This window comes from Myotis yumanensis, unplaced genomic scaffold, assembly GCF_028538775.1.
Source record: "Myotis yumanensis isolate MYYU_CA2020_CCGP unplaced genomic scaffold, mMyoYum1.0.hap1 SCAF_6, whole genome shotgun sequence".
Classification (NCBI taxonomy): Eukaryota; Metazoa; Chordata; class Mammalia; order Chiroptera; family Vespertilionidae; genus Myotis; species Myotis yumanensis.
This window is the reverse complement of record NW_027223757.1, coordinates 29,247,470-29,274,460: the sequence shown is the minus strand read 5'-3', so window position 1 is coordinate 29,274,460 and position 26,991 is coordinate 29,247,470. Positions and strand designations below refer to the sequence as shown.

General features: G+C 40.7%; 2 protein-coding genes across 2 annotated transcripts in view; both read right to left on the bottom strand.

The window, feature by feature from the left end:
• The window catches only part of ZC2HC1B (zinc finger C2HC-type containing 1B), a 36,370-nt gene extending 32,747 nt beyond the window's left edge, over positions 1-3,623 (bottom strand). The window contains exon 1 of the mRNA XM_070419273.1: positions 3,596-3,623. Coding sequence (XP_070275374.1) covers positions 3,596-3,623 — 28 coding nt within the window. The remainder of the gene's footprint in view (positions 1-3,595) is intronic.
• Positions 3,624-9,576: 5,953 nt separating this feature from the next.
• Positions 9,577-23,293, bottom strand: LTV1 (LTV1 ribosome biogenesis factor). The gene is made up of 11 exons (XM_070417829.1): positions 23,160-23,293; positions 21,817-21,948; positions 20,549-20,722; positions 17,053-17,140; positions 13,944-14,085; positions 13,336-13,594; positions 12,279-12,406; positions 11,210-11,349; positions 10,958-11,010; positions 10,568-10,768; positions 9,577-10,439 (listed from the first exon to the last, which is right to left on the bottom strand). The coding sequence occupies exons 1-11, from the start codon at positions 23,160-23,162 to the stop codon at positions 10,329-10,331; spliced, it is 1,431 nt and encodes a 476-aa protein (XP_070273930.1). The 5' UTR covers positions 23,163-23,293; the 3' UTR covers positions 9,577-10,328.
• Positions 23,294-26,991: the final 3,698 nt, after the last annotated feature.

Below are 26,991 nucleotides of genomic sequence, written 5' to 3'. Positions count from 1 at the left end.
CAAAATGCTGACACGCCGAGCTCAAAAGGTTCGCTATCACTGCCCTAGAGGTTGTGTTCAGGGTCAGACCTCCTGATGGGGCTAGTGAATGATACTGCTGGCATTTTATATGCAGTGGTGAATGAGTGAAGGATTATAATCACAATATCTTCAGTACTTGCTATTTTTTATTTTAATACTTAACCATAGCGGTATTTTAAAAGTTAAATGAAGAATAAACTCGCCCTGGCCAGGTGGCTCAATTGGCTGGAGCCATCAACCAGAAAGTTGCAGATTCGATTCCTGGTCAGGACACATACCCAGGTTTCGGGTTAGGGTGAGGATGGGAGGCAACTGATTGATGTTTCTCTTTCACACTGATGTTTCTCTTTCTCTCTCTTGCTTTTCTCCTCTCTTTAAAACCAATAGAAACATATCCTCGAGTAAGGGTTAAAAAAAAAAAAGAATAAACTCAAATATAAAGAAAAAAAAAAGCTGAAACTGGGCCCACTATGTCCCAATGCCTCAAAGTACCTGACCCATAGTAAAGTGCTCAATAAATACTTATTGAATGCATGGGCCAAACAAGAATTGCGTTTCCACCACAGGACCAATCATTCATTCAATAAATATCTGCTACATGCAACTCTGTGGGAATATTGAGAGAAACCATACGTGGGTCCAGCCCAGAAAAGGAGGAAAGTATGTACATAAATTAAGTGAAGTTAGCAAAGTGTCACGAGAAAGGGAAAACATTATGGAATTCTGAAAAAAAAAAAAAAAAAAGAGTTGCACTTCATATTACTTCCTCTCTGTTCATCTGGAGTTGAGTATATACAGATTTAAAAAGCAGTTTGATCATGGGGAAGATTTTATATTAGAATAAAAATCTGGATTTTTTTCTCCAAACAGGGGGAGCAATCAAGAACACTGATGAGGAAAAATCTGAACTGTGGAAGACTGATGTGACAGAAAGGAGGAAAAAGAGAATTTTATTTAAAAAGCTGAAGTTGCAGGCCTGAAATAGAAAGGAAAGAGAAAATGGAAGACACTATGGTCAAAGAATTGACAGCATGACTAGATCTGGGGGATTTGGGTGATGGCAGTGAGAGAAGGATGCCTGAGGACAGAGAAGATGGTAGGGCTGCGGATAGAAATGGAGCATTTGAAAAATAGGGCCATCTTAGTGAGAAAAATGACCTCAGCTTTGGAAATACTGAGTTTGAAAGAGAGTCAGCCAGCCAGCAGGATGGAAATGAGGGAGGTCAGGGCTAGAGACACAGATGCAGGCTTTGTTTGGAGAGTGATGTAAAGGCATGATACTGCCAGGGAAGAGGTCATGGAAAGAGAAGCACAGGGATGATCCCGAGGGAACTCCATATTTGAGGGCCAAAGAGATGATGATGATAAGCCAGAAAGAGAAGCAGGAGAGAACAGGGTCATGGAAACCAAGGGAAGACAGTTCAAAAAAGGAAGGCTTGATTAACAGGAATCAGATGGTAGCTCATTACACACATTGTTGATTTAAATGATTTCTTCTCACATCTGCCAGATGGTATTGTATTTGCAACACAGGTCATCCATTACAGCATACAACAACACCACTCATCCTCTCTGCGCTTTTGGCCTCCTCTGTAAAATATGGTCTTAATTTTTTTTTTTCCCAGCAAAGATATCCCAACCCTCCACATACTTACTTGTTAATAAAAACTATTCATCCTAATTATAAAACTGCTTTTTCTAAAACACTAGTGAAGGTTTATTTGTATAAATATTACTTTAATACTTGTATAGTGTTTTCCTGTTCCCACTTTTCCTGTGTAATCTCATTTGCTCCTCACAGTAATACTGTGAGACAGGGTTGGTATTCTTATTTACAGATAAGAAAATGGAGGTTCAAAGTTAGGTGACTTCTCTAAGACCACAGATAATAAGTGGTAACACTGACACTTGAACCTGATACGAGAATCAAGACTATTTATTCAACTGTTACCATAAATATAGCCATATTATGTCAGTACTCACCTGCAAAGCAAATGGAAGTCCCTAGAGAAACAACACCTCTGGTTTATAAATCAGTGAGTGTTAAAGAGTTCAGTGAATTAAAAAATAATGACAGATACAATATTATTCAATTGAAATACATAGACCATCACATTCTGAATGACATTCAGCTTGGAAACTTGACTAACAAAGAAAGAAGCTTGACTTAGTCAGTTGAACCAAACATGGAGACTAATAGGTCTACAGAGTTTGTTCCAGAATGCTGAATCACATGGACTATATGATCACTAGAACCTTAAAAGAATTCTTTGAAATAACCAAAACACCCTTCGATAGGTGAATCATTAAATAAACTGTGACATTCATACCTGGAATACTACACATCAGTAGAAAGGAAACTATTGATACATGTACAACCTGGATGGATCTCAATGCTGAGTGAAAGTAGTCAATCTCAAAAGTCACATACTGTATGATTCCATTTGTATAATGTTCTCAAAGTGACAAAATCATAACGATGGAAATTAGATGAGTGACCTCCAAGAGGTAGGGATGGTCGGGGAGGGAGGTTGTTGTGATTATATAGGAGTAGAGTGAAGAAGATGTTTAGGTGATGAAATGGTCCTGTATATTGTAGTGGTTACACATGTATAATATGGTACAGAACTATATATTTCTTGGTTTGGCTATTGTACTGTAGTTATTTAAGATGTAACTTGGGGAAAACTAGGTCAAGTGTGCATGGGCTCTCATACTATTTTGAAACTTTGTGAACTATAATTATGTCAAAATTAAAAGTTTTTAAAAATATCTAGGAGTTGGCAAATTGTGGCCCATGGGCCAAATCTGGAGCTGCATGTTTTTGTAAATAAATTTGTCTTGGTAAACAGTCATGCCCATTCGTTTGTTTATATAATATATATTGCTGCTTTCACACGACAACAGCAGAGTAGTTGTAACAGAGACCATATGATTTGCAAAGCCAAAAATTATACGTGGTCTTTACAGAAAAAGATCGCCACCCAGCAAATGAGAATGTAGTCATTAGAAATTATTTTGGGAGAATAACATGGAAAATGTTAATGATATATTAACTATACAGGTCTCTCTATATATACATGCAGTAATTAACTCTGAGTGATAAGAATAAAAGTGCTTATTTCTTTTTCCTACATTTTCAATTTTTCTATAAAGATTTAAAAAATCAGAATAAAAGATTTAAAAAACCTATTTGAACCTCTTTCTCCAGCTGCCGGTAAGGTGCTCGGCCCTTCCGAGGAAGCCAAGGCTGTGGTGGGGAGGAGGGGGGGCCTCACTTCACCCAGCCACGAGCACCATGCCTGGAAGTGCTTGCTAAGAATGTGCCCACTGCATGGCCCCTGTCTGGAAGTTCACCTGCATCTACTAGGTCCTTATCCCACACGACAATGAGGTGACCACGATGAGGTGACCGTGACGGAGGCTAAGTGCAATGCCCTCATTAAAGCAGCTGGTGTAAATGCTGAACCTTTTCGTCCAGGCCTGTTTGCAAAGGCTCTGGCCAGTGTCAACATCGGAAGCCTCATCTGCAATAGAGGAGCTGGTGGACCTGCCCCCTCCACCATGGCTGCACCAGCAAAGAAGGAGTCTGATGATGACATGGCCTTTGGTCTTTTAGATTAAACCTCTTTTGTAACACATTTAATAACATGCTGAACTCTTAACACACAACCCTTTTGATAGAAAAGATTCTAAAATAATGAATATCAATTAGCTATTCCTATCTTTACCCTGGCTAGAGTCTTACTTAGTAGATTATTAAAGTAGCTATTACTTTTATACATTGGTTTATAATCTTAGACAATTTTTTAAATGAGGAAAGGAAAGTGATCTGGAAGTGATCAACAGTTTTGTGTAGCATGTTGACAGTGAAAAATAAGCATTACAAAGATCTCAGTTCAAAAAATTTATAAGAAGCTTGGAGAGGATTATGGTTGTAACGAAATTTGGGGAAAAATTCTACTTCTGACTAGACATTTTCTTTCTGAGTTGGAAGAATGCTTTGTAAAAACACCTACTAATTCACATTTCCTTATAAAGGCATGATAAAGAAATAAAAAGGGAGATGTTTTCTCATTCCCTTGCTAGCCAGTCAAAGCACTCTTAAATCCTTTACAATCCAGAACATGTAAACATTAGCAATTTCGACATCTTCCAAGGCCATATGGCAAAGCTGATATGACCTCAACTTATTAACTTATCTCAGGAACATGACTTGTGAAACTAGAAAAGGAATGAGTTAGGATGGCAGAGAAAACAGCCCATCAATATTTGTTCTCTCCCTAAGCCCCAAAATACTAGAGTACTGTAAACAGACAAAAGGACATAGAGAGCCAGAAAAACACAAGGACAGGGACAAAAGACAACAACAACAAAAAAAAATTGGAAATCTGGAAAGCTGATGAACATGGTAACCAACTTGGAGGACTTAAAGCTACATCAAAATCTACTTCCCAAGCAGACAGGAGGGAGAACGGAGAACCATCCAGATTTGCACAGCAGAACCCTTCAAAGTCACAGGAGCCCCTGGAGCAGCACGCACCTCTGGAACTGAGACAGGGTAAATGAGGAAGAGACTGCTAAAATATGGGGGGTTGGGGAGCAAGTTTCCTAAGAAGTTAAGGTTCCTAGACGCTTCCCTTACTCCACACTCCCTGGGTGATTGCCCTTCCCCAGCGGCAGCATAGGTCTACTCTCCAGAAAGGGTGAAAGAGGTCAGTGCAAGCATCAACACGAAGCACAGCTGAAGGTGTGTGTCGGTAGATGTAGATACACACACACATATGGCTGATTCCCAGTATTTGTGGTAGTTACATTCCATAAAGTCTCTGTGAGCACTAAGTGAGCAAACACTGGATTTACTATTCTGGGGGGAAATACAAGGTTAGATTCCTGTGAGCCGCTGGTCAGAAATTGTTATCAATCTATCAATACATACCTTGTTTTATGTATTTCTGTTTAAAGAGACCTTATTTAAATAAATATATTTGATTCAGTATCACTGAACTCTGGGCCAACACTATAACTCATGCTCAGATGAAGTTTACCCAGCAGACATATTTTCTCCGTAAGGCACACTGGAGCCTTCCTGTGCTTAGAAACATGAGATAACACTTCAACACTGCACTGAGGAGCCATTTTAAACAGCGAAATCACCAAGAGGAAGTGCACAGACATGAAAAATGTGACACCCAATGTACCGTGAAAAGGACACTTGTTTACAGCATGAGCTGACACTAGAAGGCTTGTTCTACCTCAGCTGGGAACATGCATGTCAGGTGACTCAACTTTATAACTGCTGCATGCATGTCTGTGAATGACCATGAAAGTGCCATGAGTATTGATTTTAGGGTTACAAACTTTAGGGAGTAGGCAAATTTGCAAATAGGGACTCCATTGATGAGAATTAACTGTATATGCATTTGTATGTGCACATGTATACACACACCAGGGTGTCCCCAAAAAATGTATACACGCTTTTAATAATTAATTCCAATGGGTCAAATCTGAAAAGAAAGAAACATCAATTGAGTTATCAGAAAATGTAAGAGTGTACATTTTCTGGGGACAACCCTTGTATGTATGTATATAATCTAGTGATTAACCTCATGAATAGCAATGCTGAGAGCAGAGAACACCCCATACATACCTTCCTCTACTTGGCTCACAGAACTCTGCTTGCTAGTCCTTTACTCCCAAGACACAAAAACTTCCCTGGGAATATAACTATTCTCTGAGGAAAGAGGGAAGATGCTGACCTTGGGGAGAGTACCAAACAGCTCAACCAGGTTACCCTACAATAAAGCTCAAAACCATCAAACACTATTCATCCACTTAAAAGCTTCCAGTGTTCTCTTCCTCCAATCTTAATCATGGACACAACTTTCCAAAGACATGAGGAAAGTCTCTAGCACAAAAGACCAAAACAAAGCAATTTAAAGGAAAATTAAACCTCTTGGAAATTAAAAGACTTATTGAAGACATTAAAAACTCAATAGAAGGTAGGGAGATAAAACTAGGGAAATTTCCTAGAAAGTAAAATGACATAGAAAGGGAGAGAAACATAAGCCGTACCTGTCCAGAAGGCCCTACTGGCCTACTCCAAAAAATAGGGAGTTAAGAGAGAAAATGAGAAAACACAAGGAAGGAAATAAAAACAATTATTAACCATTTCCAGAAGTGAAAGGACACCCACCCCCTAGTTGAAAGGATGAAAATAGATCTATACCAGTAAACATCATTGTCAAATTTTAGAACATTGGAGACTAGAAAGTCTATCAACTCAGAGAAATAAAACCAGTAACATACGAAGTGTCATGGATTGAATGACTTCAGATTCCAAACAGTAAAAATAGAAATAAATGGGACAAATCCTTTAAATTTCTGAGGGAAAATAATCTACAACCAAAATTTTATACCCATCAATCAAATATGCAGGTAGGATAAATACATTTCCAGATATTCAAGGTTTCAAAGTCTATACCCCGTGTACCCTGACTCAAGAATTGCTGGAGGATATGCTCCACAACAAGGTGAGCAAATAGGCAATTCAACACGGGAGAGAGAGAAAAAAATCCCAGGAAAACATCTGGGCACCCACACCAAAGGGCTACCAGTCCAGGGTAGGGGTGTGAGATTCAAAACACTGACATGTTGAAGACTGTTATGACTGAGAGATTCGCTGCCTTTGTAACCGGAGAACAGTTATGCTAGTATATCTGGTTCCCACTGTGCTCTAGTTGGCTTGTTTGAGCATGTCCCAATGAGATGCCTGCTCTCCCCTTCATAGTCGGACATCTAGATTAGCTGAGGATACTCATTTTACTCCATGGGAAGGTTCTGCATTGATCTTCTCTTGAGACGGGGGTAGGTGAGCTTAGAAGCAAAAAATATAAAACAAGCATATTTAAAGATATTTCTACAAGAGATCCAGGATGCTCCAACTGCAGTGACGTATGTCCCCCCAGGGGCTCACTCATCACCTTGCTCACTGACATCTCCACATAGGGCTCTTGTAAACTCTAGAAGCTGAAATCAGACTCAGATTATTCAGCCCATCTTCTCAAAAATGTCTTCATCAAATGGTGGCAAATACTGCCTTCATAGAGCTAGATTTACACTTCTCAGTTGTTCAAATCTAAATAAAATACTGTGTTTAGGGATACCATACAGGTAATGAAGTCTGTATAGTACATAAGAGAATGGAATGAAATGGAAGATGGACCCACAGGTGGCCTGTATGTTCTATTTCTTAACTTGAATAGTGAGTATGTGTTTATTAAAAATTCTCCTGTAAGTTTCTCAATTAAAATGTGAGGCCATTAGAATTTTTACCTTCTCCTTGCATTATCTGGAACAAGCTGGACAAAACATACTATCAGCACACAGGAAGAAGCAACATAAAGGTATTGATAATGACAGACTCTAGAGTTCTGTCCTTCACTTGAGGTGATTCGATGACATCATAATTGAGGTTTGGATACAAGATACCACAGGTCATATACACAAATGTAATTGCTCTTGGTAGTTTGACTTGTAATAGTCCTAAAATATCTGAAAAAGTGACTTTATACCACTCACGGGCAGTATTTAAACAATTTAAGTCCTCAAGATAAAGCAGGCAAATTCTTTATGATTTTGCCCCCCACCTGGGACGCTTTAGGCCTTCTTTCTTCTTGCTGGTATTAATCCTGTTTCCCATTGCTCCTTTTAAGTTTAAACAACTTTTTTCTGAAAGGCCTTTCCCAACTATCCATTCATTTACATACTACTTAGTGATCATTTACCCAAAGCCAGGCACTGTTCTAGACCTTGGGGATAAAGTGGTAAACAAATTCCCTGCCTGCAGTTTGAGAGGAGAGTGAAATATATCTGATGCCAATAGATGCTATGAAGAATATAAGGCAGGGAAGGAGCATAAATGCAGGGGAGGGCATGGCTGAATGGATCAGCTGGAGTGTCGCCAGTACACCAAAAGGGTTGCGGGTTCGTTTGGCACATACAGGAAGCAACCATCAATGTTTTCTCTCATGTCGGTTTCTCACTCTCCCCCTTCCTTTCTCTCTAAAAACCAATAAACATATCCTCGGGTGAGGATTAACAAAAAAAAGGACACAGGAGAAGGATATGTGTGCCATTTTTTAATACATGGTCAGGGAAAAGTTTATGGGAAGGTGATAATTGAGCACAGCCTTGAAAAATGTTTATTTGCAATAAGAGCACTTCAGGGGGAACAGCACGTTTCCAGATCCTCACGTCAAGTGGTACTTTATCAGGGATTTGGCACTGCTAGTCCTATTTTGCTGCACACACCCTGCCTCCTCAGATGATGCAGTCCTTGAAGGCAAATCCCCCTTTATCACTTTGGACTCCCAATATTTAGCATGGAGCTTATGTTAAGTTCCCAAGCATTGCTTACAGATGACTCAAATCATAAATATTCCAAAATGTTATGAAATAATTCAAAATACTGTATAAGAATTTATTCCCCAGAATAAAATTAAGATCTTTAAGTTTGGAGGATAACCCACATAAATCACAATATGTTTCTCCAAGACTTGTGGCTTATAGTCACATTCTCTAAACTGCAAAATATGTGATGTGCTGATTTAAACCCTTTGGGTGAAGTACAGTGAAACTAGCTCATAAGATGGAAATTTGAATAGCACCAAGCCAAAGTAATATTCCACGTCTCTAAGATTCTTGCTGGTTTTGTGAACCTTCAATCGAGATACCTACCAAAATAAAGGGTCAATTCTTTTAGGACTTAATACATTCCCAACACTATCACAAACCATCATCTGACCCTTTGCTTCTTCAGGTTGGCATTTACATACATACTCCCCAGCATCCTACTTTTGTAATGACAAGACCTTCAGCCAAGTTTTTTATATCAATACTAGAGGCCCAGTGCACAAAATTCATACACAGGTAGGGTCTCTAGGCCTGGTCAGCGATCAGGGCTGATCAGGTTCCCCGCCTCCTCCTTCCCTCACTCCCTCAGCGTCCAGCTGCTGGTCACCCGCCATGTTCTGCGCTGCCCCCTGGTGGTCAGCACACGTCATAGTCAGCGGTCAAACTCCTGAGGGGACACTTTGCATATTAGCCTTATATATATATAGATTGGCAGAGTACCTAATGCTGTTGTTTTTCACAACTCCTTTAAAACTCCTATAACAATGACTTCGATTTAAAATTTATAACAGTGAACAAGATAACACCAACTTTGGAAGAGCCATAAAATAATGAATTAGACAAAGACACTTTCTAATTAACTTAGATATCAAATGCAGCTCACCTGCTAAAAATGGTTCTACACCAGCCATTCTGTTCCCAACTCAGATCAAGTGTTCACAGATTTCTTTTCCAGAACAGTCCAGATAACACATTAGTCATGGACACATGAACAAGGGTTACTAACAACTTGTCTATTGCAAGGAAGTCACAGTTTACCAAACAATTAACAATTGTGATGGAGTCATTGCCTTAGCCTTGAAAATGTTTAAAGAAATTAAAAAAAGAAAAACAAAACAAAAAAACACACAACCCAATTCATCAAAAAAGCAGGGAGTTTTTCAACTATGTATTTTAATCAAGTATAAATGGTTCCAAGCATTAAATAATGTTTAAAAGACAAACTTTCTGGTTTAACTATTTCTGATTTTGAGCCAGGCACTCACTGAAGCCAAGGAAGTTTTCTTGATTATTCCTTCTTCTGTTTCCTGTCTTCACTGTTCCTGAATTCCAAAGGCAAGTCATCCAGTAATTGATTCCCAACCACATTAATACTCAGTTTTACCATCCTTTTGAAGTAACTTTTACACCAGCTTCCTACCAGTGGAACCTTCTCAGAAAAACTCTTCTTACCACTCAGCATTTCAAAATTAGTTTAAACGGGCCACTTTTCTACAGACAGCAAATTAAACCACTTAACTTACTGAAAAGGAGTGGAACGGTTTCAAAGAAATAGTTGAGAACATCTGCAAAAGGCAACTGGGACAACCATACAAATAAATAAGAACACACAATTCCATTTAAATTATGAAGGCATTTTCTTTAATTTATCTAAACATTTCACATTTATGAAGTCATTTATTTCAGAGCAAATCTAAGCTCATCATATTAAATTTAAAAATATTACAGTATTTACAAACTTGCTGATATAAATACAAATATTGTGCTGTTTTCTTTTCAATACCTGCCAGTAAAAAAGGCAGATCAGTCTTATCTCTTTGAAGATCCTCATTCCTTCTTGAACACAATGAGGAGCTCTAAGGGGAATGCACCTCACCCTAAATGTTCCACCCTCATAGCTTCAGACCCTCAACATTCTTCTTCAGGTTCAGTAGCTCCTTTTCCTGCCTTCTTTTCTCCAGTTTGAAGGCTAATTTGTTAGCTTTCTTCTCTACTCTCCGTTCCTGTACAAGAATACATTCACGTTATTCAAATCTTCAAACTGATTCAGACTAACTTTACAAAAGAAAATTCGCATGACCTCCCTGCCACCAGCTCTCTGTAAATCTCATATCTGAGAAAAGTCCTTTACCTTGCGCTCTTCCTTTATAGCTTGCTTTCTTGCTCTTTTATCTTCTTTGCTTTCATTTTTAGAGCGTGGCTGGGTTGACACCTTGGGCAGATCACTGTCATTAATCATCTGCATTCTTTCAATTTGCTTTGCTGTGAATCCTTTCTGAGGTAAGACATTGAGAGGTATTCCTGTCTTAGAAGATATTCGGATTTGTTTGGGCTGAAATAAAGATAAAATGGCTTAGGGTTATTTCCCATTCCTATTAAAAAATAGCTCACTTACAACATTTTTGTTGCTTTTCCTAATGGTGTTGGGAGCCACTAGAGATAAAGCTGATGTGAGAAAATAATTTATACACTTCCTTTTCTGCATTGCGTATTTCAAACAGCTCAGGACATTAGCACTTACCTTTGGTTCATACTTAATAAGTTGTGGATGGTTATATAAATTTGAGTATGTACCTAAAAAAAAAAAGTCACATATTAATAAGTAGACTTTCAGTTCAGCAAAACACTACTGAGTTCCTACTATATTCCCAGCTTTAGTGTTTTCATAGTTTAAACTAACAATGGAGTCTCTCTTATAAATATTTTCATATTGTTTATAACAGAAATATTTATTTCCCCATTATTTTCACAAAATATATACTAAGATACTTACTACAAATGGATTCACAATCCCACTTCTCCTTGACTTCTTCAAGAACGACAGTGACAATCTCCTCCTCCTCAGACCCATCAAGTTCATTCACAGGCAAGTCTTGATCCTCAAAGGGTTCTAGAATACTCAGCTTTACACAACTTGTGGTTAAGTTTTCAAAAATGAAAACAGGAGAAAAAGAACACCACCCATGTTACTGTATGTTACTCAACCTGCACTTAAAGAGCTATGGAAACAACAGCAATTTTTAAAAACCCACACACTCAGGTGTCCTGCTTCTCATTTCCTGTCACAATTAGCTTTGTTTCCCTGCCTTTTGCTTCCAGCAGGTTCTGGCTGTTCATTCTGCTGACAGGAAGGAAAAACCTATCTGCGTTTTTGCAAGGATATAACACATTACACATAAAGGCGCTTTTCTAAAACATAATCTTTTTTAAAGCCTCAAAAAGCATTAGCCCATCTGTCCCTCCGAAGGATTCAAATAATTCACTCCAAGTATGCAGCTCTTACCCCGCTGCAGGATCTGCGTGATAGTGATCATCAAACATCAGACCTCTCTAGCAGATGTAAACACCTCATTAGTTTCTCAGAGGAATCATTTAATGTGGGTGCTGATTCACCAAACATTTGGCTGGAAAGTTCTACTAATCCGGCTGGAGAGATATGCTCTTGTCTTTCTTTAAGCCATAAATACCTACTCCTCAGATGCCTGGCATTTCAGGAAGATAAAGAATGTATATATGAAGTCAAATAATTCTTTAGCCAAAGAGGCTAGAGGCACCATCTCATTCTCATTCTCAAGTGGAACGTGACCTTGTACACGTCCCACTCTCACCCTCAGTTATTGATCATTACTCTTGGACAAGTTCCAGAGAAAGTGGTTCTCAGTATGTTCCCATCCAATGTTATGTTCAGTTTCAGAACTCTTAATATGAAAATGGGAGCCAAAGGTTATGGAAAATGTACCATCTTCTTCATTTGGATTCTGACTAGGTGATTTTCAATTCACGTGCACAATTACTTTATTTGAAAATGAAAAAAGCAGGTAAACAAGGAAAAGTCACCATACTTCTCTGCCTTATCTTTATAGTAGTCATTCAAAACTTCCTCTAAGCGACTGCTGTCTACTTGAATGGAACCTTCCAATTCAGCATTATCCAGAGCTCCAATTTCATCATCATCATACTGCTCATAAAACTTGAATATAAAGAGAGAAGATACCATGAAAATAAATGTATTCAGTAAGAATACAGCATTTAAAGTTATCCTACACAACATAGGCACCACCATGATCACAACTACAATGAAAATATTATCAGGATTCAATACCATAATATGATGTGGAAGAGGTTCTACCTATCACTTTTAAGATTGTAAGTAGGTTGCCATTTAACATGACAATGAAGACAGTTACTCCATTCAGCTTGGAGAGCAAAATGCTAGGCAGAAATCTTTACTCAGAATATTTTACAGATACTTTCAAATTCATTAATTTTGCAAACTAATGTACAAAGTTCACTTCTTTTTTTAGATGATGTTTACTGTACTATTCAATGATGTTCACACTACCAGGCTTTGTAAGAGAGTAAGCAGGGTGATGTAACTCCTGAAATGAGGTTATTCATGGTAACAGTTTGCTTATTTCTCTGAGAAGAGGGAAACTAGTACTTAGTGAAATGCAAAGTTAGAACCTTTATCTTAGGAAGCCATCCATCCATCCAACCATCCATCCATCCATCCATCCATCATTTACTGAACAGTTCAAAGTTTAAACTCCTACCACATGCCAGATACCACTTTAGGCGTTGGGATGTATCAGTGAGCAAAAACATACACACAAAAATGGGGAAAAATGGCATTTCCTTTATGCTTAATCTCAGGAACTGTGACTGAAGAGGTTTGGAATCAAAATATTATCAGTCTAAGAGCAAAATCAGTGGAAGGTTTGATAAGCCATCTTTTGACCTATCTGCATTCCTTCCAGAATTAAAATTAAGGTGGTTTTATGGTCTGTTTCAATAAAAGTTATTGGCTGTTTCTCATGCTGAAAGTTCTAGCGTTAGGTTCCAATGTCATATATAATTTACTAAAAACTAATATTAAAAGGCCCTTGATTGGAACCTTACCTTCTCAAACCTTTCATCATGTAAGGTCAGCTGTTCATTTCTCCTCATAACTGAGGATGTCATAGAATACTCAGTAAAGCGACTTTTTGTTTCCTCTTCCCAGAACAAGTGATTTTCTAGAGCCCCCGGAGTTTTCCCAGGGGTAGACACATCCTCATCTGAGAATGAGCCTGCAGAGTCATAGTCATTGTCATCACTGCCTTCTTCCTTCTCATCGTCCACATCTGCCCACTCACTGCCATCTTCCGCCTCTGATTTCCTAAAGTCAGAGTCATAAATTAACTGTCAAAACAACTTGATAAACAACAGAACCCAATGCCTTTACACAGTAAAACCTGAGGGTGTTTCAGGGAGGATTACTGTTTAGGGAAAACAGCTGTGCTGCTTGACTAGTCTTGTCTGGCACGGTTGGAAAAGTGATGAACTAGCAATCAGGCAACTTGGACTTTAGCCCCACCTACTGATGGCTTGTATCTCACATTGTCTGCTGAAACACAGAATTCTCAGACTCAAGTCCTGAAGGTCTTTCAGCTGTAGTGTTCTATGGTTGATATCCTATTAAAGAAGCAGCAGTCAGGTCATCCTGCTTTGAAACAAACCAAACATACCGCACATCCATTCCCTCTTCCTCTTCTGTTGGCTTATTGGCCTGAAGAATAAAATCATCTTCAAGCAGATTAGCTGGATCATCAAAGTCAAAATCATCATCAAGGGCTGCGACAATGTCAGGATCAAAATCCAGCCGAGGCCCTAGATGAAAAATAAAAATTCAGTAATAACTCCCCAAGAAAGCATCGTTCCTTCATTTAACTAAGATAATCTGAGTACCTATTATATGCCAGAGTATAAAAGAATAATTAAGAACACTAAGTCAGTCAAGTGAGGGAAAGAGATGGATGACTGCAAATAAAAGAAAAAGGGGGGCCCTAGCCGGTTTGGCTCAGTGGATAGAGTGTCGGCCTGCAGACTGAAGGGTCCCAGGTTTGATTCCGGCCAAGGGCACATGCCCGGGTTGTGGGCTCGATCCCCAGTGGGGGGCGTGCAGGAGGCAGTCGATCAATGATTCTCTCTCATCATTGATGTTTCTCTCTCTCTCTCCTTCTCCCTTCCTCTCTGAAATCAATAAAAAAAGAACTATATTAAAAAAAGAAAAAAAAAAAGGGGAGGGGTTTGAAGGGGAAAAACCCTTCCATTACAGGTCTACAATGTTAAACTGTCTAGTAAGCAAAATTCAAAGCTTTGACCTGTAGGAAAAAACTGGACTTTAAATTCACCTGTCAGAAATAACTCTCACCAGTTAAAAGTCACTCAAATTAAATATCTGTAACCTATTATATTATACCTTGTCTTCTCAGACTGAGATTTTAGTAAATCCCAACCCGTTTCTTCAGCTAGGTTCTTCTATAAGTAAAACCACTACAGAGTTCAAGGAGAAGTTTCATGTCCAAACCTGTAAACTGACATGGCTTCCAACACCCTCTCATCATGGCTCCTGCTTGGCTCTCCAGCCTCAGCTCCTAGTAATCCTGACCCTTCACTCCAGGCATGCGCAGAGTGTGCAGTTTCCTCTATTCACGCTGTCCTGCTTTTGCACAGTTGTCTGCACAGAATACCCTCTTTCCCATCCCACTCTCCTTCATCTACCTGCTTAACTCAGCCCTAAGAAATCAACTTGGACATGCTTTCCCTAGGAAAACTCCCCCAGGCTTGGTTGGTGCTTCATCATTTACCCATTTGTACTGTAGTGGTATTTACCCATTTATTGTCTATCTTTCCCAACTTAGGGTAAATTCCCTCTGGTCAGGGACTATGCTATTCTGGTTTAACCCAAAACCCTGTCGAACAGTGGCAACACAAAAACCTGTAGAATGAATTAATAAATGAATGCTCAATGGCAAGTTTACTCAATAAGGGTTGAGGGACTGGGTGAAAAAGTGAGAAGATTAGTAAGTACAAATTGGTAGCTAAAGAATAGTCATGGGGATGTAAAGTACAGCATAGAGAATACAGTAAATAATACTGTAATATCTATGTATGGTATCAGATGGGTACTAGATTTTTCAAGGTGATCACTAAGTTATTTAATGCCCAATCATTGAGTTATACACCTGAAACTAGTATCATATTGCATGTCAACTATACTTGGAAAATAAAAAATTAAAGTAAAAAAAAAATTGTTCTCATCACAAAAAAATTTTGTAACTACATGTTAACAATGTAGTCTTATTGTGATAATCATTTCATAATATATAAATCAAATTATCTGTATATCTGAAACTAATGTAATATGTCAATTATATCTCCATCTATAATAATAAAAGCATAATATGCTAATTAGATTGGACAGCCAAACAACCTTCTGGACGTCCTTCTGGATGAAGCTGGAGCTGCGAGGGCCGAGCCCCTTGCACAAATTTCGTACATCGGGCCTCTAGTCTGTCTCTGTCTCTCTCTCTCTATATATAAGCCTAATATGCAAATTGTCCCCAAAGGAGTGCACCTGGAGACCGATCGCTTGCTATGACATGTGCTGACCACCAGGGGGGCGGCGCGGAACAAAACAAGGCCCTGGCCAGCAGCGGGGAAGGCCCTGATCAGCCAATTGCCGGCCAGGCCTAGGGACCCTACCCATGCACAAATTTTGTACACCGGGCCTCTAGTAAAATATATTAACCATTGGGAAAAAATTAAAGCTATTTAAGAAAACAAAATGAACACTACTTCTGTGTTTGTTCTAAAATACGTTGGTACTGCAAAAAAAAACCAACGAACATAAACATAATTTTTCAGTGTATGTGAAATAGATGGATAAATGGGATGTCTACATAAAACTGGAGGCCCAGTGCATGAAATTCGTGCATGGGTAGGGTCCCTATGCCTGCCTGGCGATCTGGGCCAATGGGGCCTTCTGGTTGCTGGCCGGGGCCTCCCTTCCCCAGCTGGGGCCTTCCTTCGTTCCACGCTGGCCCCTGGTGGTCAGTGCACGTCATAGCGAGCGATCAAACTCCCGAAGGGACAGTTTGCATATTAGACTTGTATGTGTGTGTGTATATATAGAAGGTACTTCCATACTCTTGGGAAAACGTTTTTTCTTTTAATCCTCACCTCAGGACATGTTTTTGTTTTTGTTGTTGTTTGGTTTTAAATCCTCACCCGAGGATATGTTTATTGATTTGAGAGAGAGAGAGGTAGAGAGAAAGAAAAATCAAACTGTTGCCTCCCATATGCACCCTGACCAGGGATTGAACCCAAAACCTAAGTATGAACCCTGACCAGGAATCAAACCCACAACCTTTTTTGATGTACGGGATGACACTCCAACCGAGCCACACCCGGTCAAGGCCTGGGAGAACTTTTAAAAGCTAACATGAAGTATTTCCAAGATCACACTATATGTATGTAAGGCTAATTGAATATTACTGTTTCCTTCAGTAAAATAAGAGGTTAGGTCAAGGTTAAAAGTCCCCCACTATATCATGAAAAATAATCTTTCCTACTTTCCTCTCTAAATAGGAACTTCAAAGACTAAGAATTTGATGACAATAAAAGAAAAGAATGCTAATTACACTCATCCCTTCCTAACCATCTCTCATCTGAATTGAGACACATCTCAATTGTTTCAACACTTTATCAGGAACAAAACTCTGAATTATTACTATACGAAGTTTCTTTTTGTAAAACACAGCTCCACTGAAAGGGCAAAGAAATTAAACACACCTGAAACAGGAGCTGCTTTATTTAACAATCCAACATCTTCCTCAAACTCTGATGCAAACACTGATGAAGGCAACTTAATTCCAGTGGTCTTGAAAAAAAGAATTACACAATGGTTAGTTTATTCAACAATACTTCTGGAACTACTTTACTGGGCTGAAAAGTGTTCTCCCAAAATTCATGGTCACCCAGAAGCTTAGAATGTGACCTCACTTAGAAACAGGATCCTTGCAAATGTCATCAGTTACGAGGAGGATAATTGAGTATGGTGGACCCTAGTCCAATGACTGGTATGTCCTTCCAAGAAGGCCATGTGAACACAGGAAGACACACAGGGGGGGATGCTGGAGTGACGCATCCACAAGCCAAGGAACACTAAAGATTGCCAGAAACCACCAGAAGTGAGGAGACAGTCAGGGAACAGATTCTTTCCGAGCCCCCAAGAAGGAACCTACACCCTTTGGAAAGCTTGATTTCACTTCTGGCCTCTACAATTGTGATAAAATAAATTTCTGCCATTTTAAGCCACCCAGTGGTAATTTGTGACAATGGTCCTAGGAAACTAATACAATCACATTCTGAATTCTCTCACTTGTGCTCCAGTTATACATTTTAAACATGTATATTCCACCATCAGCTTCAAAGCAACTTCCCTGCAATACTTCACAAAGCTTTCTCCAGTATACTATTCCATTTAATCCTCACAACCCCTTCAGGAATCAGCATGTTTTAGTGAGGTTCTGGGATTCACAATATTACCTCACGTCCCTTCCTCTGATTGGAATTTTCCTTCCTCTTCAATGGAACCCACCCATTAGTGGCTAGCTCAGCTCCTCCTCCCTCCACGAAGCCCTTCTTGATTACTGTCCTAGAACTTCCCACTGCTGTGGACTCCCCTCTCTTCACACACCATACAATCTACTTCAATGTGTACTGGCACATATTTTCTGACTAGTCCTTATGCTTTAGTTTCACCTTTTCAACCAAACAGTTAATAATGTGAGGGTCACCAGCACATGTTATCGGTCCATGTACCTCGCCACCTACTCTGTCCTCAGCTGAGCAGCAGGCATGAAGCTGAGATGTATATTCTCACTGGCTCACAGGCAGCATGCTGCACTGAAAGCCTCAGAAGAGCATGAGCAAAGGCCACATACAGTAGTGCATACCCAGCAAGCTGTCATGGCTTCCAAAGTGAGTTACTCTATGGCATAAACTTGGGCAAATACCTGGTATTCTGTTATCGAGTCCTTTTAATGTATTTAGTTTTTCTACTGATTTCAGAGAGAGGAAGAGAGAGAAAGAAACATCTATTTGTCGTTCCATGTATTTATGCATTTGTTGGTTGCTTCTTGTACATGCCCTGACTGGAGACCAAACCTGCAATCTTGGTGTATCAGGACGTGTCTAACCAACTGATCTACCCTGTCAGGGCTATAGAGTCCTTTTTTTTTAGCAAACAGACTTACTAGATAAAATTCACATACTATACAATTCACCCACTTAAAATGTACAATGTAATGATTTTTTTGTATACTACATTATTTTGTAAAATTGTGGTAAAACATATATGTGGTCTTTAAAAAAGATACTTGGCAATTATTAATCCTTGGAATTTAGCAGTTTAGAAGGGAGGAACCTTGTTTTTAGTGAATTTACCTTTGGAGATATTTCTAAATATTGAGAAACAGTCAAAGAGTGTACACAATTAAGAGTTTAGATCAGGGGTCCTCAAACTTTTTAAACAGGGGGCCAGTTCACTGTCCCTCAGACCGTTGGAGGGCCGGACTATAGTTTAAAAAAAAACTATGAACAAATTCCTATGCACACTGCACATATCTTATTTTGAAGTAAAAAAACAAAACGGGAATAAATACAACATTTGTATTTGCATGTGGCCTGCGGGCCATAGTTTGAGGACCCCTGGTTTTGATAGTGATTAAAAAGAGGAATGGGATTCTTTTTATTGGTTGTAGTAGCTCCTAAATACAGGGGTGGGCAAAAGTAGGTTAAATTACCAACCAACATTATTTAAAGATAAGTCATAAGTAAGGATACAAAATGATAATAACACAAAAATAAGTAATACCACAAAAATAAACTCTTTGGAGTACTCAGAACTGTAAACCTATTTTTGCCCACCCTGCTTTCTACCACGGCAGCACCTGCTTTCCTCCACGTGAAAATCAGGGGCTACTTAAGTACTAATTTTTGTACTGCCTTATTTTCTGGTATTTTTTAGGGTTTATTCAAGATTTCTGATTTAATTTTGGTGGTTTGTTACAAATTACTTTAAGATTAAAAAAGCTCATGGGACTCATGTACATTTTTGCACTGTGCTACAGAAAGCCAATGGCAATTTTGTCTTTAAAGATAATGCATACATCTTTATAAACATCATTGAAGTGTCCATTTAAGAGCCTTATTCTGTTAAAAATGAAATAAACCAGTCAGAGAAAGACAAATACCGCATAATCTCACCTATATGTGGAAGCTAATGAACAAAATAAACTGACGAACAAAACAGATACTTTGAGGCATGGATACATGTAACAGACCGACAGATGTCAGGGGAAGGGGGACTGAATGAAAGGTGAAAGGATCAGCCAAAAAACATATACACATGACACAGAGACACAGACAACAGTGTGATATCAGCAAGAGGGAAAGGAGGGTGGTAACTGGGTGGAGATGGGCAAAGGGGATGGGGATAGACTTTGCTTGGGGAGATGGGTGCATGATGCAGAAAAAGGAACTTAAACTGGTAGCACCAATCCTATATAATTAAAGGGTAATATGCAAATGGACACTAATGGCAGAATGACCAGAACGACTGCTCAACCAGTCACCATGAGGTGCACTGATCACCTCTCGGCCAGCAGGCTCCCATTCCCTAATGGCGAACGGGGAACCAGGGATGAGTGGCAGGGGATGTGGGCGGCGCCTGGCCAAGGCTCCCACCGCGCTGGTCGCCCCACACACAGAGGGCGACCCACGGTAGGGGCGGGGCCGGCTAATGGGTGGGAAAGGCCGACTTCTTAGCCCCTCCCTCCCCCCCCCCCCCAACCCCACCCCAGCCGACAGAGAACAGGGGTGGGGGGTGGGGGGGGTGGCGGGACCGGCTGCTGGCAGCCGGGGAAGATGGCCCTGATCGCAGAGCAGGCCTAGGGACCCTACCCGCACACGAATTTCGTGCGCCGAGCCTCTAGTTTCATATAACTATTGTGCTCTCACTTGCACTTAAACAATGAAGTATTAAAGTGCTATCTAACATGACCACATCTATCAAAAGTTCTAACCCTGTCAAAGACTTGTCACTTTTAATAACTGCCACCAAAGAACAGGTGGCCTACTCTCACCTGCACTCACACACCACTTTCAGTAAGAACATGGCCTGCCCCATTTCTTGCCCAAAGTTATATTGATATAAAACTGTTTTGTTTTTTTTTCACTCACCCCCCACACACTCTTTCTCACACAAATTGTTGAAAAGTCTTACTGAAATTATTGAAGTTTCTTCGTTTTCATTTCTCCTATTGGGTACACTGACTGTACTTGTGGGAATCAGCTCTGAGGGCCCAGACGGTTCCTTCAGATGCTGTAGGTAGTCATAGTCGTCATCGAAGAACACTCCATACTTCCTCTGTTCCGCTCGCCTCTCTTCATCATTTTTCTAGGATAATAAACAAAATGGAACTACTACCTCTTCCAAAATCAAGGCACAGGAACCTTCCAATGAGCACAGCTTTCAGAACAGGAGGCAGATGGCACATCGACACTTTGGTTGACAGGAATGAGACAATGAATTCTTAACAAATTTAGAAAACACAGAGCTTCCAAACTATTGTGTCACATGAAATTAAAATGGAACCAATTCCTCCTTTCAGTAGATGTTTCTGTGCAATAATCTAAGCCAAGAAACACACACACACACACACACACACACACAGCAATTTGTTTTATCATAGAGTAGGGGCCTTGAAAGGTTAAGTATAATTTCTTGTATTTATACACAAAGAAAAACTGGCTTTACTAAAAAGCTAAATAGGCCCAATGTTCCCCAACACTTCCTTTCACATTACCCATGCTTAACAAGTACACTGACTGCTAATTAGCACATCGACCCTTTAAAACAGTGGTTCTCAACCTTCTGGCCCTTTAAATACAGTTCCTCATGTTGTGACCCAACCATAAAATCATTTTCGTTGCTACTTCATAACTGTAATATTGCTACTGTTATGAATCATAATGTAAATATCTGATAGGCAGGATGGTCTTAGGTGACCCCTGTGAAAGGGTCGTTTGACTGCCAAAGGGGTCTCGACCCACAGGTTGAGAACGGCTGCTTTAACAGCTCCCTGGCACTTTCTAAAGCTGACTTACGAGTTGCAATGTTTTGCATTTTGTGAGACGAGTGACCAGGAGGCAAAATGCAGTTCGTGGTTATGAAACGAAGGATCTTCGGGAAAGCAGCGACTGAGCTTTTGGTTGTGCCCCAAATAACATCAGGCAGTACTGTAGCTGATGGCTTAGTACATATTTATCATTACGCAGGATGTGCTCACTGAAACATCCCAAATAAAGGCGATTCATCCTCTCACTCAAAATGAGTACGCACGACGTAAACATCAGCACATTTACTGGAAATTAAGTCACAGGTTTTGCTTCCCTGAAGATCAGTTACCTGAAAATGGCAGCTGGCTGGGATAATTTAAAACACCGACAGTCTGCCCACACACTCACTGGCTGAAGAACAGCAGCACCTACTTTCTGTGTTGGCAGCAGGACCCTCTGGGGTGCAGTCTCATCCGCTGCTAACGGATCTCGCTGGCTCCGGTGGACCAGGTGGAAGGACACAGCTTTCTTCTTCTCTATGAAGGGCTTTTTCTTCCTGTGAGGCTTCGGGGGGACAGAAGCGGAACACGCCGTGAACACAGAACCCAAACCCCTGTGGCTTGTGTCACAGTCCGCGCGGGCATCTTCGCTAAGTTACGTGAAGGATCAACGGGTTTTTTGAAACCTACACTTGCAGGGCAGGCAACCTCAAGTCTGTTCTTGAAACACCTACACTCACCTTCCTCCTCCAACAAACAGCTGTGGGCACCTACTCTGTAGGCAGACCTTGTCATGGGCGCTGGGGATACAGCAATGGCTAAGTCAGACAAGCCCCTATTCTTCCCCAGCAAATCATCAAGAACAGTGATTTCAGGTAAAGAGAAAGACGGTGTTGTGCAAAATGACTGAAGAGTGATTTTAGCCAACGTGCCCGGAGGAGGTCCCCGACAGGTTGGACCAGGACAGCGAGCCTGCCACCAGGAAACCCGGGGAAGGCAGATGCAAGCGGGGTACACGCTTCATGTACCAACTACAGTGGGGCCTTGACTTACGAGTGTCCTGACTAACGAATACGAGCCGTCTCTCGGCTGATTTTTTGCTTTGAGTTGCGAGCTAAAATTCGGGTTACGAGCCAGCTTCAGATACCCCACCGCTAGTTGGCCCAGCGAACGTCACAGTGAACGCCACAACATCAGCCCAGCATCATGTGTCTCACTCGTTCACTTTTTGATTTGACATACGAGTAATTTGAGTTACAAGCTCCATCACGGAGTCAAGGCCCCACTGTACTGTGTGCAAACACGCACAACAGCTGAAATCAGTGAGACCCGCCATTCCTTTCTACGTGTTTATTCCACTACCCCACCGTGATTTTTCTACGCTGAGAAGGCATCATCCCAGCTGAGTAAGCCGCCTTGCTTCGGGACGAAGCTCAGGCTCTCCCACAAGTTCCTTCCCCCAGAGCAAACTGACGGGCAGACACCCCCTCTCCGCCGGACCCCGTGCATCACAGGGCGGTGCATCTGCGCCCAGCTTGGCAGAGGTTTTCGGGGTAAAGGGAAGGCCATTCTCCAAGGAGGCGCTTGGGCGTGGGAGACACACTGTAGGCTGCAAAGTGTGCCCCAGGGGGTGAGGGTGACCCAGACCCTGCCCTGCGCCGCGAGCCGCCTGCCCGCAGCTTCGGACCAGCCCTCCCGGCCCCCGGCACCGAAGGACCCAGCCGCGCTTCCGCAGACCCAGAGCGCCACGCCCCCCAGGCCACCGGGCTCGCCCACCATGTTGCGGCCGCCGGGCGCTCACACCAAAGAGCGGCGACTACACCTCCAGGTCCTGGGACGCCGCAAGGGCCAGCTCACCGCGGCGTCTTCAGGCCCCACCGCACGTGCAAACCCGGGACCCGGACAGGAAGTCCTGCACCGGCCGCGGAATCGGACCAATCGCCGGAGAGCTGAAGTCTCGCGGCCGGTAGTGACGCAGGCCTCACTCTGTCCCAAAAACCGCGAGAAGCTCTAGGGAGGCGGGCTGTTCCCGCCCCCTGAGGGCGGGACTATTGTGGCCGGAAGTGAGTCCGCGCCGGGAGGAGTCGCCGGCGCCTCTGTGGCGGCGAGGCGCCAAAGGGGGTGTCTGGTTTGGAAGAAGTTGTTTGTATAACGCCCTGTACGGAGAATGCAGGCGAGGAATCTAGCATCTCCACTGACGATTGTATTCCCTGCCCATTTCCAACCGTGAAAAACAAAACCGAAAACCGTGTACACGGAGGGTGCCCACCATCCCCAGACCCGAAGTTTCAAGTCCCCTCTCTCTGGGGCTGGCGCGGAGTCAGTTGCCTTAGCAACAGAGGGTCCTGGGCCTTGGTATTCTCGGCTGCACCAGGCTTCCTCGGGTTCTTTTCACCATTTAATAAACTGCGTTAAAATGTTCAGTTAATCAACCCCCAAGACTGTTGACAGTAGAGGCATTTGAACTAATAAAATATATGCATAATCTTTCGGGTATTTGCACGCCTATTTTAAAGTGGAAACATTATTTTATTGTCTAAGCAAACAAGCTAGAGCTAGAAGAACACTCCAGGAGGGTTTCAGGAAGGTGTCCGAGCACTCTCGGAGTTTTTCCTGGGCAAAAGCGGGTGGTGAGGCATTCAGTTTTAGCAGCAGATCTTTGCACAAATTTGTGTTTTTCTTCCCTAATTCCCGGTCTTTCCAATGTCTGAGTTATCTTGGATCGCATCTTTATGTCCTATTACCATTTTAAGTGTTAATGGAATATTATTCTTGGATTACAATAAAAATTATAGAAACAATTTAGTACCACTAACTTGTCTTGAGAAAATGCTTTGTAACAGGAATAATATGTAACACACTTTTATGTGCCAGACATTTATTATAATTAAGCTTCCTGAGGGCAGATTTAATTTTGATTTTATCTGTTTTATTTGCTACTTTGTCTATTTTCAGGACCTAGAATAGTGCCTGGCATACATACTCAATAAATTCTATTGGTTTAAATGAATTGACGTTCTGGTACTTTATCTGAATTATTTCATGCTTTCCTTACCACAAGACTACAAGAGAGGAGCTATTATATTTATTATTTTACAAATACTAGAACTCAGGCATAGGAAGTTAAGTAACTTTCTCAAGGTCACACAAGCTAGTCAAATGGCAGAACAGGGATTTAAACTCGTCTAACTAAGACTGGCCACTTAACCACATTGCTTATTTTTTATTTTTTAGTAATATTCTGTTATTATATATATGCCTAATATTAACACTAAACACACTATGCTATGCACTTTGTATTCATTATATCATTCAATTCCTTTGATAACCTTTTCAAGTACAGCTAGATAGCTCTAAACCTATCTTATAGGTGTAGAGTCTGAGGTTCAGAGAATTGAAGTGACTTGCCTAAGGTCACACAGGAAGTGGAAGAGCCTGAATGTGTAGCACATCAGTCTGGCTCAGAAGGGCCACACTCTTTTTAGAAATATATATATTTTTATTGATTTTTTACAGAGAGGAAGGGAGAGGGATAAAGAGTTAGAAACATTGATGAGAGAGAAACATCGCTCAGCTGCCTCCTGCACAGCCCCTACTGGGGATGTGCCCGCAACCAAGGTACATGCCCTTGACCGGAATCGAACCTGGGACCCTTCAGTCCGCAGGCCGACACTCTATCCACTGAGCCAAACCTGTCAGGGCAGAAGGGCCACACTCTTAACCATATGCTACACGGCCTCGCTAAGGCACTCAGCCAGCAATAGCTGTCCATGGTGCCTTCTAAGTATCCAAGTAGTAGTATACTAGTATTACTTCATTACCCCTTTTATCAAATTTATTGTTTTTAATACTCTAATCCAATCATGCAATTTTTCTGTATAACACTTTCAATATCCACCCTCTGGCCTCAGGTGAAGTCCACATTCTTTTGCATGGAAGCCATCAATTTAGCATCTTGTCTCCTTATTCCCCCACATACCACTCTATGACCCAGCCTTATCAAACTGTTTGCAGTTCTCATATGTATCTAAAGAGACTGGCTTTCTCATGCCCATCTAAAAGGCTCTTCCTCTTTACTCCCTGTCCTTCAAGAGTTAGCTTGGTTATTTCTGCCACAGGAAGCGTATACAGGCATACCTTGAAGAAATTGTGGGTTTGGTTCCATACCAGTGTAATAAAGTGAATATTGCAATAAAATGAGTTGTAATCCTTTTTGTTAGTGGAGTGTCTTGCCTTTGATTTGTAAAAGGCGCAACACCTGTGAGGCCAATAAAGCAACGTGCAATAAAACAAGGTATACCTGTATTCTTCAAAACTAGGGCCCATCTCAAATGTTCTCACTGTATCCTGTGATTACACTATTCTGCTCAGTTACACTAAAATGTAAATCCTTATTTTCATCTGTTTTAGAGTCATTCTGCAGTAACCTACTTGAGGGCAAAGATTTTTGTCTTGCCAACTTTACTTCCCCAAGGCATAGTATAGTAAGGACTCAATAGTAATTAGTTCAAAGCACTTTATATACATTTACTCATTACATTCCTACACAAGAATTTAAGGAAATATACTATTTTTACCCGTTTATTTTACGAATTAGAGATCCAAGGAACAGAAAGTCAAGTGACTTTTGCCCAAGGCTGTGAAGCGAAAATGCAAACCCAGGTGTAGCTAGAGAATCATACTCTTAACCATTACAATACACCGTATTTTAAAAAGCCAACACATATGGGGAGCTTACAGGTGTCAGAGATTGTTCTGGGTTCTGTATATTAGCTCATTTAATATTTGTTGAATACAATATCTAGCACAATGCCTTCATTACAATGGTTAGAAACAAAACTCATCTTCACACAATGCTATTTCCTGCCATTAAAATGTTATTTCCTACCATTGAAATCACCCAAAACTGAAATATTATAGCGATGATAATAAATCCAAACTATACTTCTACTCTCTTATTAGTATGCTCTAATTAATGGCATCTATTTCAAAATAATTAAACAGAATTTATAGCTTAGTTTGGGCTTTGAAAATGTTCTCATTTTTTCCATCTGAGATCAGCTTGCGTATTGATATTGTGTTTATCATCTTAGCCTCGATTACATCACATTCAGCGGGGTTCTCCATTAGCATCACTCACGGATCCCAAAGCATCAGGAAACCAGTGTACCCCAAAGAAGAGCAAATTTGCTAGACCCTGAAGCAGCAACTTTAGGAATTATAAATTACTTGCTTGACAGTATTAACAGAGCTTATGGAAGTACTTAATTTATCAAAAGGGGAGGTGCATCAAGATGGATGTAACAGATGGTCACTGTGTCATTGTTTGTGATAGAGAAATAAATGGAAATTCTATTAGTAAGGGATTAATGTAAAGAAAACATTTATACTGCGGTCAATTGTGAAGCTGTTCTAAGGAAGATTGATATGGACAAAAAGCAGGTTGGAAAAAAAGCAAGTTGCAGAACACCATAGTAGATGGCTTTTTTTTTTTTTTTTTTTTTTTGGTTAAAAAGTAATAATAGGAAAACATTTTACACAGAAATATCATAGTGCACGCATAGAAAAATATCTAATTGGCTATGCACCAAACTGCCCACAGCAATTA

Bases quoted from the DNA above. Each gene is read 5' to 3' on its own strand.
- LTV1 (XM_070417829.1), bottom strand. The intron at 13,595-13,943 runs GTATGTTTGGTT...CTCTGACTTTAG, and splicing joins GAAGAGGGAATGGATGTGCG to GAAATCAGAGGCGGAAGATG. The intron at 11,011-11,209 runs GTAAGTATCTTA...TTTTTTTTTTAG, and splicing joins GGATTGTGAATCCATTTGTA to GTACATACTCAAATTTATAT.